This window comes from Diadema antillarum, unplaced genomic scaffold (genome assembly GCF_040938485.1).
Source record: "Diadema antillarum isolate AM-2024a unplaced genomic scaffold, OU_Dant_1.0 scf00000146, whole genome shotgun sequence".
Taxonomy (NCBI): domain Eukaryota; kingdom Metazoa; phylum Echinodermata; class Echinoidea; order Diadematoida; family Diadematidae; genus Diadema; species Diadema antillarum.
Window position 1 is genome coordinate 1,687,179 of NW_027271035.1, and position 16,060 is coordinate 1,703,238.

Below are 16,060 nucleotides of genomic sequence, written 5' to 3' on the forward strand. Positions count from 1 at the left end.
CTTTTCTTTGTCGATCACGGATAACCGATATCTGATGACCCCAAGCGTATCACCTAACTCGTCTTTAAAGTGACGAGTTTCATGTCTCGTTAGTTAAGCGTCTTTGCTGATAACGAAGGGAAGATGAAGATGATGCTGGTGATAATGATGATGATAAAACTAAAAAACAATAATAAAATCAGCAGCAACAAGAGCAATTTCTATCAGAAGAAAGTCTATGGAGGAGTACAAGGAGCAGGAGGAGAAAAAAGACAACAACAACAAAAAAGGAAGAGAAAAAAAGAAGAAAAAGAAGAAAAAGAAGAAAAAGTGTTCTCACCTCGTCTCTTTTCTCAGCATCTGTCTTGTAAGAAATCTCCTTCTCGCTGGAATACTTCGCCTGAGCTGGCCCTGACTTGGGAATAGAGCTCACTTCATGCCGATTTGGAAAAAAAAGAAGAGAAAAATTGCCCTTTATCTATGTAAATAAGCACTAATTATTCAGTGTTTTACTAGCGGCCATAATACATAAATCATGGGCAAACACAATTGGGTTGGATTTAGTCATGGCTACTTCTGACATGCTGAACAATCTGTATTTATTTAAGTTGATGAAGGGCAATCCTATTGTGACCGTGCACCACAAAACACACAAAAAGTCGCACACACTGATTTTGTGTGAGGACTGAAAATAGGGGAAATGGGTCAACCTAACCGATCTTGACTTTTTCATATTTTCTGAAAGAGCAAGTCTTTTTCTACATTATACTAAAATTTGGGATCATAAAACGGGCAGGAAAGTGTGTTTTTTAGCAGTTTATCTTGAACATTTTTTTGGTAGAATAGTGTGATTAGGTGTGTTTTCAGAGTCCCCTTTTCATTTCTTAAAAACCTTGTACACACTCTTCACTTTCAACTCTAATAACTTTTGAAAGGATGATGCTACTTTTTTGAAAGTTAGCATTGATTATGAACAGAATGTGTTAATGATGCATGCTCAATTTCAGTTTAATCTGATAATCCCTTCATTGTTGTTACTCTGGTGATTTGCATCCTGTTTTTTGTCCCATTCGTTGCACAGCCAGCGTGGCTTGGTAAAGATTTAGCGCTTGAATAGACACTGCACTTCAGAGCCTCTTTTCTCAGTTCACACTTTTCCTGAGTGTTTTCTTTCCAATATTTAGATAGGTTAGGAGAGTCCAATTGATTTGAGTTATACATCATTTTAAAGCTTAAAGTCTGCTCTTTTAGATTATGCTCTTAACTAAAATTTCATGTCTGCCGACTTTTTGTTTGTTTTGTGGTGCAGGGTCACATTTGTCAGTCATTTGCAATACACACAACTCACAAGAATTCATTCATTTAAAGATACTGAGGCTCTTGATTTGGCACAGGCTTAACATCCTGTCCAAGTTCTATCAGTTCTCAATAGCACAGGTGTGCAGAACTTACGATATTTCATTCCCTCCGGACACAGGGACATCTTCTTGGGTTCTGCATCCTTCCCACCAAACCAGTCTGATGCGCTGAGAACCGGTTCCCACGTAACCCTGGTGTCTGGAAAGACGTCATCTTGGAAGAACTCTTTCTGAAAAGGACAGAATCACACAGATATTGAATGTGCCAACAATTAATTATTGTATTGTTAATTGAATTACAGTGTACATGCCTGACGGTCAACTCTGCATAAGTCAATGGTGCCGATTCGTCAAGTAATCTGCAAAGGCGATGAAAATAAAAAAGAATCCATTCACATTCAAAGCCCTAGGTCTAATATTCTTCTGTAAACGCAAAAGTTAAATATACCCTAAAGTCGATGTGATTTACTTAGTCACATCAAGTTCGACTTAAACAGAGTTGACTGTATAATGATTGTGTACACCACGGTATACAAATACAATTGTATACTGTAAAAGTGGAAATTGTCGCGGTGTGGAAGTTTTCATGCATTTCGCGCAACCAGAAGCTAGCGCGAAAATAAAAGCATGCAAATATATTTGTATACAACATGTTCTGGTAGTTATTGTCCTGATTCCACAAAATTAAAAACATGCGAAACTCCTCTTACCCATCCGAGCGCGAAAAATTACTCGCACAGAAATATCCACTTTTACAGTATATGAGCATGTGTGTGAGTGTGTGTGTACATAACAACATTTTTCCACAGTCATGCCATAAACTATAAGAGCATCTCTCAAAGAAATGCAAGATTAAATCCCAGACTAGCACTGGCCAGGGTAATTCCTCATTAATAACTCTATTCACTAATGATTAGCACACAAAGCCATTCACTGACACAAAGATTTCTGATGTACAATGAGTTCAAAACAGAACAAAATTTGAAACCTAATTTCAAAAATAAACATGAAATTCATAAAATGGATTCATAATATCATGTCCATTATACCTTCAACAAAACTGCACACAATTCAGCTATACATCACATCAATCATCAAAACTGCACACAATTCAGCTATACATCACATCGATCAACAAAACTGCACACAATTCAGCTATATATTATATCAATCAACAAAACTGCACACAATTCAGCTATACATCATATCAATCAACAAACCTGCACACAATTCAGCTATACATCATATCAATCAACAAAACTGCACACAATTCAGCTATACATCATATCAATCAACAAAACTGCACACAATTCAGCTATACATCATATCAATCAACAAAACTGCACACAATTCAGCTATACACACTGGCGTAGCCAGGGGGGGGGGGGGGGGGCGATGGGGGCGATCGCCCCCCCTAAACCGGGGATTTGGGAGGCGGAAAAAAAAATGCGTGTATACTGTATGCATGCACATGAAGCGGGTCTCCTTTGCAACCTTTCATCAAATAAGATATTTTTTTTTAATATTTCACTCAAAGTGTGCACCAGATCGTTGAATTTCAATTCAAAATATGCAAAATCTCTCAAAAACCCTCCCCCTCTGTGCCTCTTTCCCTAGCTTAGTACACTTTTTAGATTTACAAAAAATTATGAATAATTCTGAGTGCACAAGACTCATCACTTATATTCCGAAAACTCAAGGTTCCCTCATGTATAAGGGGAATTTCCCCTTTTAATCGACCCTTTCCTCCCTCAGCCCCCCCCCATCAGTTTTTGTGTGTGTGTGTGTGTGTGTGTGTGTGATTTCCCAAATGTTGATTCCATCAAATATGCGTAGACGAGATATCTCAATTTCAACCTTAAAAAGGCAAAAGCTCCAAGGGTTGGGAAGGGTGGGGATAACACTTGCCCACGCCTTCTCCCTGCTCGACCGCCCCTCCCCCCCCCTTCCGCCATGCATAGAAGTAGACTGTGGCTATACCCAGATCGCTGTATTTCAATTCTAAAAACGCAAAAGCTCCGCGAGCGGGAGGAGGAATCCCCCTTCCCCTAAGCTCTATATCTCACTAGACTTTATACATACACACAGATGGTGCACATTCGGAATAAGAGCTAAATTCCGTGATTTTATCACTTCGATGAAAAAGTATTGCACCAAAAATTTGCAACAGATCGCTGAATTTCAGGTCTGAAAACGCAAATCACCTTCGTGTGGGAGGGGATATGCCCCCATCTACACCCTCGTGTGCATGCTTTTTCTGTTTGAATGCTGAACAGACAGTGTTCATGATATTCAGTGTAAGAATTAATACAAGAAGATTATTTAGATGATACCATTTTATAGGCAAATTGTTCAATAATAATCTACACTAAAATATACTGCAACTTTAATCAAGTGGGACTGTTTCAACTCGTTAAAACACGCAAAAACATGCATCAAATTGCACCATTTGCAACATCAAAATGCAAACAGTTCTCACCGTGGGAGGGGAGACACCCCCTCCCCTCCCCCTTCGCTCTCTCCGCTCTCTCGGGTTCAGTCGCGTTCATGATATTCAGTGAAAAGAATTGATACAAGAAGCGTATTTAAATTATAGCATTTTATAGGCAAATTGTTCAATGATAATCTACATCAAAATATACTGCTACCTTAAACAAGTGGGACTGTTTCACGTCGGTAAAACGCGCAAAAACATGCATCAAATTGCACCATTTGCAACATCAAAATGCAAAAAGTTCTCACCGTGGGAGGGGGGACACCCCCTCCCCTCCCCCCTCGCTCGCTCCGCTCGCCCGGGTTCAGTCGCGTTCATGATATTCAGTGAAAAGAATTAATACAAGAAGTGTATTTAAATTATGCCATTATATAGGCAAATTGTTCAATGATAATCTACATCAAAATATACTGCAACCTTAAACAAGTGGGACTGTTTCAACTCGTTAAAACACGCAAAAACATGCATCAAATTGCACCATTTGCAACATCAAAATGCAAAAAGTTCTCACCGTGGGAGGGGGGACACCCCCCTCCCACACCCTCCCCTCCCCCTTCACTCGCTCCGCTCGCTCGGGTTCAGTCGCGTTCATGTTATTCAGTGAAAAGAATTAATACAAAAAGTGTGTTTAACTTATACCATTTTACAGGCAAATTGTTCAATAATAATCTACACTAAAATATACTGCTACCTTAAACAAGTGGGACTGTTTCACGTCGATAAAACGCGCAAAAACATGCATCTAACTGCACCATTTGCAACATCAAAATGCAAAAAGTTCTCACCGTGGGAGGGGGGACACCCCCCTCCCACACCCTCCCCTCCCCCTTCACTCGCTCCGCTCGCTCGGGTTCAGTCGCGTTCATGTTATTCAGTGAAAAGAATTAATACAAAAAGTGTGTTTAACTTATACCATTTTACAGGCAAATTGTTCAATAATAATCTACACTAAAATATACTGCTACCTTAAACAAGTGGGACTGTTTCACGTCGATAAAACGCGCAAAAACATGCATCTAACTGCACCATTTGCAACATCAAAATGCAAAAAGTTCTCACCGTGGGAGGGGGACACCCCCTCCCACACCCTCCCCTCCCCCCTCCCTCTCTCCGCTCGCTCGGGTTCAGTCGCGTTCATGATATTCAGTGAAAAGAAGTAATACAAGAAGTGTATTTTAATTGTACCATATTATAGGCAAATTGTTCAATGATAATCTACATTAAAATATACTGCAACCTTAAACAAGTGGGACTGTTTCAATTCGTTCAAAACACGCAAAAACATGCATCAAATTGCACCATCTGCAACATCAAAATGCAAAAAGTTCTCACCGTGGGAGGGGGGACACCCCCCTCCCACACCCTCCCCTCCCCCTTCGCTCGCTCCGCTCGCTCGGGTTCAGTCGCGTTCATGATATTCAGTGAAAAGAATTAATACAAGAAGTGTATTTAACTTATACCATTTTAAAGGCAAATTGTTCAATAATAATCTACATCAAAATAAACTGCTACCTTAAACAAGTGGGACTGTTTCACGTCGATAAAACGCGCAAAAACATGCATCAAATTGCACCATCTGCAACATCAAAATGCAAAAAGTTCTCACCGTGGGAGGGGGGACACCCCCCTCCCACACCCTCCCCTCCCCCTTCGCTCGCTCCGCTCGCTCGGGTTCAGTCGCGTTCATGATATTCAGTGAAAAGAATTAATACAAGAAGTGTATTTAACTTATACCATTTTAAAGGCAAATTGTTCAATAATAATCTACATCAAAATAAACTGCTACCTTAAACAAGTGGGACTGTTTCACGTCGATAAAACGCGCAAAAACATGCATCAAATTGCACCATTTGCAACATCAAAATGCAAAAAGTTCTCACCGTGGGAGGGGGGACACCCCCTCCCACACCCTCCCCTCCCCCTTCGCTCGCTCCGCTCTCTCGGGTTCAGTCGCGTTCATGATATTCAGTGAAAAGAATTAATACAAGAAGCATATTTAAATTGTAGCATTTTATAGGCAAATTGTTCAATGATAATCTACATCAAAATATACTGCTACCTTACACAAGTGGGACTGTTTCACGTCGATAAAACGCGCAAAAACATGCATCAAATTGCACCATTTACAACATCAAAATGCAAAAAGTTCTCACCGTGGGAGGTGGGACACCCCCCTCCCACACCCTCCCCCCCTCGCTCGCTCCGCTCGCTCGGGCTCGGTCGCTTCGCTCCCTCGCAGACTAACCGCCCCCCCTAAGATGAAATCCTGGCTACGCCGTTGGCTATACATCACATCAATCAACAAAACTGCACACAATTCAGCTATACATCACATCAATCAACAAAACTGCACACAATTCAGCTATACATCACATCAATCAACAAAACTGCACACAATTCAGCTATACATCATATCAATCAACAAAACTGCACACAATTCAGCTATACATCACATCAATCAACAAAACTGCACACAATTCAGCTATACATCATATCAAACAACAAAACTACACACAATTCAGCTATACATCATATCAATTTCTGTACTGTATTGACTGATGCATGGTTTTTGAGTTAGTACAGATCAAACATGTCCTATTTTTTAAAACTTCCACCAAGTATGATATTTCCATTTACCTTGACCCTTGGGAGAGTAAAATGGATTGGTTCTATCGTTGTCTTAGTCAGCATCAGAGCTCGCATGAATTCCACATCCTTGACCACACACACTGTCTTGGGCAAAAATGACAACGCCTGGACAGGGAGAGAGAAAGTGACCAATGTGGAATCAACACTTTGGATTTCATTGGAGCATTTCCGGTCAAATGCAACATATTTCTTTCTTAAATACGCATCGAGAATTCATATTTTGTACACCTGGTATGTCAAAGTATGCAAATCTATGTATCCATTGTTCATAATTTCATTACATTGCATTCAAAATATTTGTTTAAGCTGGGTAAACTATGACATCACAGTAATACTCATTGATAAATCTCACATCGCTTGTAAAAAAAAAGATAAAAAAAGATAAAAATTATTCATTGCGAAAACCACAGCAAAAACTACACTTAGCATAACCCAAAAATTACAAGATGACAATAAGCACGCACTGAATGCCAAAAAGTGCCGTCAAATTTTGATAACTTTTGCTCTAGACCTGAAATGCTGGAAGACAAGCAGTTTGTGTAAGTTGGGCACCGTTTTGTGGCTGCCACTACGTTGTATTTTCAAACCGTGCGCTATAGTTTGATATCATTTGCACTGGAGCATCCCAGTGAAGGTGAATTGCTTTATTTTTAAGAGGAAATAGATAATCTTGAATTTTGAATCTTAAATTGCACAACAAATACACAGACAACATAAATGTCTAGCCCTGAAACTCATTCAATTGAGAGCTTAAATGCAAGTAACAAAAGATATATCTGACTGATTATTTGTTTGAAGTTATTCAGCTATGAATAACATTACATTAATGGTAGAAGAATTGAATTCTCATGATTTTTTTTTTCCACAATCAAAAGAAAATGGTGAGGTGATGACATCATCAGCCCACTCAGTTGTACATTCATAACAACTGGTAATTGTTTGTAACTTGTTTGTCTTTTCTCTTAAATCAAGTTATTTATAGTCCAGCATCGTTCTTTAGCAAACTACTGGTACTCAGCCAGTAACGAGCAGCAAATGACCAGGCTAAGCACAACATCAGTAGCATTACCTGAAGAGGAGTTGGGGAGCTGTAGCTGGAGAGAGAAAGGAAATACGGAGCCTCCCTGAGAACCTCCAGAGCTGCCACCACTCGTTCACCCTGCAGAGGAACGAGGAGTGAATGGTCAGACTTTACATATAGAGGGCACTGTCACTTATTACTCTATCACCAACCATGCAACATTCGACATCAAAACTAGCACAAGCAGAATTAATGACGATATGTAGTTTACATGATAGTAATGAAAGCTACAACTCTTTTGTGACATATGCACACATTAAGGCTGTTGTTCACTAATTTCATCACTTTTGAATACTGTAAAAGTGGAAATTTTCGGGGTGTTGAAATTTTCGCGCATTTCGCGCAACCAGCAGAAGCTAGCGCGAAAATAAAAACACTCGAAAATTTTTGCGTGCCATATGCCCCAGTACTTGATGTCTTGATGCCGCGGAATTAAAAACACACGAAACCCTTCTTACCTGGCCAAGTACGAAAAATTAGTCACGCGAAAATATCCACTTTTACAGTAACTGGGAGAAGAGCTATTATTAAAAAAAAAACAAATATTGGACATAAAAATTGTGAAATTCTTGTTGAAGGATACCAGCTGGGTGTAAGGAGAGCAAATTATGATCTCAGGATCTGCAAGAATTTCAAAAATGAATAGAGCACGAGTATAGTTAACATCAGTGGATTACTGCAGGTTTTCCTCTAAAACATCATCGTAATCTGGTAATCAGTGATGAGGCAAATAAAACAGACAAAATACATGTGTGTTCTAAAAGAAAGACTTAAAGCCATAAAACCACTAACTTGAACTATTTTGTGGTAAGGCTATGAGTTTGTTTGTCTTTGTACACAATTCCTGCAAAGGTGTTAGTTTCTTCTCTAAGGAAGATTTACACCTATATATGAAGTCTGTAACTTTTTGTGGTTATATCTTGAAGACTGTGCTTCTTCAGTTTATTCCCCTTCAAATCTTTGTATGTATAATTGACACCAAATTTGATAAACTCTAATAATTTTTAACCCATCTCCCCATGATTATGGATAGTCAATTTCTTCTTTCTCATTTAAAAAAAAAAGAGAAAAATATCACCTTTGCCGAAAGGAAGACCACATTGGTGTCAGGGTCATAGGTTGGCAAGAGAATTGAGGGCGTCTTGTCTATGACCTTGTCCTCCACAGCCTTCGAAAGGTCATTGGGGTCGTAGATGGAGATCACACGGCACGAGCTCCTGTACAGCGGAAGAAGTGCATGGGGTCATCTTACCAAAAATTCATACAGCTCCTTCTTTGTCAAATCTCACAATTTTGTTTTATCAGAGTTTCAAATCAAACATATATTGCATTATCTGGGAAAAAAAGTCAAAACTAAGTGTGCATAGAAGAACAGCATGCCTTGCATTGATGCATTGATGCTCTAGCTGAATCAAAATGCTTAAATCTATTACTTACTCACAAGATTAAACCTATGCACATGATAAACATGCTAAAATAGAAGTTCAGTTCAGGTTGACTTTTGGTCCACATCAGTCCAAGTCTCATCATCGTATCGCGATGACTAATTCCAATGGAACTCAACCAAACACAACAGAATGTGATATATTATACATCACAGGATGAACAACTACAAAGTACACAGAGTGTATTTGAAAGGAAGAATGCTGGTAGCTAATAGAATGCTCAAAGAAACAGGACAAGTAATTATTTGTATCATTTTAGGATATGCTTGTGAAGTATTTGCAAACCTTTTTCCTCTTATCACTAGAGCATTCATTTATAGGTGCAAATTAAAATACAGTCATTCTATCTTTAATACATCCAAGTGAGTATGTGGTACACGGACTTATTCACATTTATCACACAGCTGTCAACTGAATGAAGTTTTGAGTGTGAACGACCATGACACCTCTATTCATAACCAGAGTACTAAGGAGTACACTTCAAACACACACCCTCGTATTGTTATTAGAATGTAAATTTAAGTGTCTTCACATGCATTTCAAATGTGCTAATAGAATTATTGTAGTGTGAGGCATTATGACATTCCTGCTATATGTTAGAAAATTTTCTATGAGAGGACTAGGTGAGTCCAACTTTAGGTCCTGGTCCTGCAATCAACAGAGGACTAACCTGTCAAAGCCTGAGGTCAAGAGAAAGTCTCCATTGTGGATCCACAAGATTCTGGCTCCCCTGGAACCAACAGGACCTGGTCCTTGCTGAGAATTTAAAGATGAAATCAACCCAAAACTACCGGTAGATGTATGGTGAACATTGATACTGTGCAAGGAATTATGCATATCGTTTATTTTTCAACACATCTAGTACATGTTGTATATGAGAATACATTACATTAACAGGATACACATGTACATAGACTCTCTTTTGAACAGTATCATACTGGGTATTATACATCATATATGCATATATATATATATACATCTATGAGCAAATCATCATACTGTAAAACAAGGTGTTTTTGCGAATTGGAGCCAATGGCCTTTTTCGTGGCATGAAATTTTTGTGAGTTGCCTCTAACATTCAATGCATATTGTGTAGACAAGACCTTTCATGTGCATTTTAATTTCGCAAATCTTGGCTCTCGTGAAATTTGCAAAATTAAAATGAATGTGAACATTCCTTATTTTACAGTATGGGCACATCTTTGAGATAAATTATCCTCTTACTTGACTTTGGACTGGTCATGGAATAATGCTTAGAGCATAGACCTTGTGCTGCACAAAGCTAGAATTGACAGTAAATTTGTTGAATATAACAATTAGTCATGAGTCAATAGCTGGAACTGTCTGCAATGCCAGACAGTCATAAAGGAATAATGGTATCAATCACATGTCATTTGGAAGACTTGTTAATTTTTTCCCCGAAATGAGAGGATATTCCCTATTTTCACAGTAAATTAGGATCTTTGGGAGCAGTTTGATCTTGTGCTTAATATATTTCATGCTGATGTCATGAGTATGTCTGTGTCATAGCAGAGCATCCTTGGAAGGTATTTGAATTAATACTTGTAAGAGAGAACTTTATATATAATCTGATTTCTGGGAAATCCTTTGAAAGGAAATTATTTCATCATGTGATGGGGAAATCCACCTACAGAAGAGTCAACAAACTTGCACATGCATAGATACATAGATAGATAACAAGCTAGAAAGATAGAAATATTGATCAATTTATCAATAGATAGATAGATAGATCGATAGATAGACAGACAGACAGACAGATAGATAGAAAAACAAAGGAATATTTTTGTAGAAGCCAACCTGCAATAATCTTAGAAGTTAAAATCCACGTAAATACTCCAAAAGTTTGTATCATTGATGATCCATTACTTGCTTTGATAAATCTGAAATTCAACATACAGTCAAACTCGGATACCTCGACGTCGGATAAGCCGAATATCACTTACCTCGGGGGCAAAATGAAAGTCCCGATTGTTCCTATGGAGTTTCCGTGTATTAAAAATCGCGTAGCTCGAAAAAGATAACTCGAAGTTCGGTTACCTCGAAGGGAAATCTAATGTCCCGATCTTAATTAACTTATTGTTTTTCCCAGCATGTTGCTCGAATCGAAATTGTAAACATCACTCAGCATCTCCGATTAAGCGCGCGTGGACAGCGAAGACATGTCACAAATGTTTTCACACTCGATTGTAAATATTCTGAGACCAGAACAATCGCGCGCCCAAGAAGAAATACCCGATACACAGCTGACAAGGAAAATCCCCAACACCTACCAACACATGTACATGGTATGCACATAGCACCCGTGCCAATGGAGTGCTTTACGATAGCACTACGCGCTGCCCCATCATTTGCTTTTCTTTAACCACTGTGTTTTGATTTTTGATGGAAACAGTCATACCGTGCGCGTAGATTTCTCAACCGTCGGGGCGCACCTGCTTACGTTGACAGTTATATCTTTGCCATTAATCACGCTCCACTGTCAACACATCAATCTCCCTCGTAGTGCCTTTTTTTAAACTATTTTTTTTTTTGCCTTTCACGAAGTTTACTTCCCCGAGAACGCAAGCACTGAAACTTTTTTTTTCCAGCAATGCGATTATGAAAATCTGGAAGTATAGGCCGATCACAATGAAGAATAGAATACACAGGGCTCCGCTCTAAGTTTTATCGGGCCACCAATATCATTGATTTTTATTTTCTGGTGGTCGAAAGTAAAATCTGGTGACAAAAAACAAAATCAGGAAAAACATTAGAAAAACTAAATCGGTCCTACTAAACATAGACAAATTAATATTAAGCATTATTGAAGTGATACAGATGTCCATGTCTAAAACAAATGAATAGAAAATTCATTCATCTTACTCTGTGTTTAAAGATTTGACAAATAGGCGTAGATATTATTATAAAAGTTGATGCCCATATATTGAGGTCAAAACTTACGTTTGAAATGAGAAAATGGGAGCATTTGCTGACATTTGTTAGCATCCGACATTTGTTTTAGCATTGTAAAAAGCCGAAAGTTACCGTTATTCATTTTTAAATGTAAAAGCAAACAACCGACATTCATTTTAGAATCTTACGGAGCTGAATACTATCCTAATCCATTTCCAAACGTGAAAGCAAACATCCGCTATTTGTTTTAGCATCTAACTGAGCGGATTAATACCATTAATCATTTCAAAATGTTAAAGCAACAATCTATTATTTATTTTTGCATCGTACGGAGCAGAATATTACCGTTATTCATTTATTTCATTATCGAACGGAGCCGAATGTTACTGCTGTCCACTTCCGAAAGTGAAATGAATCATCTGACAATTATTTTATCATCGCACGGAGCCGAATGTTACTGTTTTTCATTTTTGAACGTCAAGGCAGACATCAGACATTTTGGACCATGAAACGTATAGCTGAATGTTACTGATATTTATTTTGAAATGTACCATAGCAAATATCCAATATTTTTTTTTATCATCGTATGGGGCAGAATGTTACTGCTGTTCACTTCCAAACATGCCAAACGTAAAAGCAATCATTCGACAAGTATTTTAGCATCTTCCGGAGCTGAATGCTATTGACATTTACTTTCGAACGTAAAAGCACACATCCGGCATTTATTTTATCACCGTACGGAGTTGAATATTATTGTTATTCACTTCAGAACATCAAAGCAAACATTCGACATTTATTTTAGCATTTTCCGAAGCTAAATGTTATTGCAATTTACTTTCGAACATAAAAGCAAACATCCAGCATTTATTTCATCATTGTCAGGAGTTGAATATTATTACTCTTTTCCGAACGTCAAAGCAAACATCAAACATTGATTTTACCATTAAACGCAGCTGAATGTTACTGTTATTCATTTCGAAATGTAAAAGCAAACATCAGACAGTTATTTTAGCATCATATGGACATGATGGAGCAGAATATTACTGCTATTTTCTTCCGAACATAAAAATGATCATCTGACATCTATTTTAGCATCTTCCGGAGCCGAATGCTATTGCTATTTACTTTCGAAAGTATAAGGAAACATCCGATATTTATTTAACCATCGTACGGAGTTGAATGTTATTGTTTTTCATTTCCGAACGTCATAGCAAAAATTCGACATTTATTTCAGCGTCTTCCAGAGCCGAATGTTATCCTTATTGATTTCCGAACGCAAAATCAAATATCTAACATTAGTTTTAGCACCATACGGAGCTGAGTCTTATCGTTATTCATTTCCAAAAGTATGAGCAAACATCCGACATTTATTTCAGTATCATACCGAGTCGAATATTACCGTCATTCATTTCCACAATTAAACGCAAAACTCTGACATTCATTTTAGCATCTTACGTAGCCGATTGTTACCGCTGTTCATTTTCAAAAGTAAAGGCAAACATCCGACTTTTTTTTTTTTTTTTTGGTGGCGCGATCGGGCCACCAAAATCTTTATTTCTGAAATTTTGATTTCATTTCCGATTTTCACTCAATTCATTCATATAAAAGTTAATTCAATTCAAATTGACAAGCATGCAAACAATCAGTAGGCACTATAATAGACACCATGTTGAACATCGATAAACGTCGAACATCGATAAACATCGGATAAGTCGAAGAAAATTCGACGTACGCGTACCTCGAAATTCGCGTACGTCGAACCATTTTCTTCAGTCCCGACGAATTCGAGGTATCCGAGTTTGACTGTACATCATGCTCCTGTGTACTTACTGCAATGGGCGAGGTAGATTTTCTTGGTTCATACACCCTGATCTGCCCGTCCTTTGAGACCGTCGCTATCTTCTTCCCATCTGGGCTCCATGCTGCTGAAAACATCTATAAAATGCCGTAAGACAAATCAAAGACTAATATAGGCTATGTACATCTTATCAACAAAAATAAAGACAAATGAATGAAACTACAAATGTCTAGGGCTTGTGGAAACTCCCCCCCCCCCAAAAAAAAAAAAGTAATAATAATAATAATAATAATGATAATAAATAGATTAAAAAATAATAAAAAATATATTTTAAAAAAAATAAAAAATAGAAAATAAAATAAAATTAATATAAGACCAAACAAATACACTAATCAACTGCCTCTCATCAACCTTACATAAGATCATCAATAAATTCTGATCTAAGTTTAAGGAAGCAAGACTTTTGGTTTGATATTTTAGAGCTACCTGGTCAAATATTTAATGTGAGCCACATACTTTGATTACTTGTCTGCTCTGAACAGTGTGTGGACTCAAAACTCCAGAATTTTGCTTAGAAAATAGCATGAGGGACATATTGTAGTTAAACTTTCACTCTACGACCAAAGTCCTGTGGCAGGCCTTGAACCTTTGACTTCCTCTTAGAGAGCCCATTGAACTATCCACTGGCTCACAACACCTCTACTGAAAACAACTATCTCCATATCTTGTAGCATACACAATGCAATGATGACCACACATGTGTCCATCTGTGGCCGTACCTGGTCAGTGTGTCCATCCAGTGTGATTATCTCCTCGGACGAGGTCAGATCCCAAATCTTTAGGGTCATGTCATAGGAGGCGGAGAGGAGGACGTCCGAAGCCAGGGGGTGAAACTTGATAAAGTAGATCTTCTCAGTGTGACCTGCAGCATGTCATCAAAATGTCAAAAAAATAAAACGAATGAGACTCTTCTAGCCATGTATAGGTAACAGTTCCCTGCATGCTAAACATTGAAGAGAATTCTAAGCAGAACTTGTCTTGCTAGATCTACTATTGATGAACTGAGGTGAAATTGCTTTGCAATATTCCATTCACATTTGTAACATTTTGTAATGAGAGAGAAAAGGCCTGTTCTTGTGACTTTCAAACCTTTCTCAATCTAAAAAGAGCTGGGTGGAATGCTACAGCTCAATCATTGATGATCAAAATGTAAAGGTACCTCGCATTAAACTTCTGCAACATTAAATCACAACAATCACATTACTGTCTAAGCTGTTATTTTCACATGGGTTTAGTTTTCGTAAATGCAAGGGTATAACATGGAAATTACAGTTGGACCTTGAATTTAACAACGTGCGAATATGTTGACATGTTCACAAAAAAAAAATCTCGCGAAAATGTCTGCAATCTCCTCATCTGCGAAAATATCTGTAGGTGGATATAACAGCTTATACAGTATTGGGTGTGGATGAAAAAAAAAAAAGCAATAAAAATGGCACGAAAAGAGAAGACCATGATGATATAGGGATAGAGAGACAGGAGAAGGAATATGAACTGGTCGGGGAAAGGGAAGAAGAAGATGAATATGTCAAAGATGTTTACGCAGAGGAAGGAGAGTTGCATGACACTGTCATTGTTACTGTCATTGTCATTGACTGTATGAGACATAAAACAACTCTAGAAAACTAGAAACACAAAAACTGGGAGAAAATTACAGACCAAACTCCAAGAATCACTAGAATGAATGAATAGAAGTGATTATTGCACAGGGAATACAGGGAGTACATCCTGATTTGAACTCTGACCTGTTAGAGCCGAGTCTGGCTCCGTGAGTGTGCCCTCAAAACCTTCCTCCCCAAAGCTCCAGATGCGGATCTTTGCGTCGTCGCTGGAGACGGCAAGCCTGTTGTCGTTGAACGGATCCCAGGCAAAGTCCATCATTGTTGAACCATTCTGAATCGTTGGCACTCCCGTCTCGGGTAACTTGCCTGGGCTGTTGATCTGAAAAAATTTGACTTGTTGTATTAAAGTAAAAGTCAGGCCATGCAGATGCAAGTGTCGTGACAAAATTCATTCTCTTGCGAGCCACGATAGAATAACTTGAGGCTGGCTCTGAAGTAATGGTCATGACAATAGATGATAAGTTAAACAATAATGACATGTCCACATACAAACTTTGACATTCATCATAGCGATGTGGTTTAGAATCATTTTACAAATTTATTCATTTAAATTCATTTAAAAATATGATTTGCTGTATTAAAATAAATGTCAGGCCATGCAGATGTAAGTGTCATGACAAAATTCATTGTCTTGCGAGCCATGACAGAATATCTTGAGGCT

General features: G+C 38.2%; 1 protein-coding gene across 1 annotated transcript in view; it reads right to left on the reverse strand.

Moving 5' to 3' along the window:
* Positions 1-203: 203 nt before the first annotated feature.
* Positions 204-16,060, reverse strand: part of LOC139721630 (coronin-7-like) — a 34,799-nt gene continuing 18,942 nt past the window's right edge. Inside the window, exons 16-25 of the mRNA XM_071632961.1 lie at positions 15,523-15,718; positions 14,497-14,639; positions 13,750-13,854; positions 9,677-9,762; positions 8,640-8,778; positions 7,550-7,639; positions 6,469-6,585; positions 1,432-1,567; positions 320-411; positions 204-215 (exon numbers count right to left, since the gene is read on the reverse strand). Coding sequence (XP_071489062.1) covers positions 204-215; positions 320-411; positions 1,432-1,567; positions 6,469-6,585; positions 7,550-7,639; positions 8,640-8,778; positions 9,677-9,762; positions 13,750-13,854; positions 14,497-14,639; positions 15,523-15,718 — 1,116 coding nt within the window. The remainder of the gene's footprint in view (positions 216-319; positions 412-1,431; positions 1,568-6,468; positions 6,586-7,549; positions 7,640-8,639; positions 8,779-9,676; positions 9,763-13,749; positions 13,855-14,496; positions 14,640-15,522; positions 15,719-16,060) is intronic.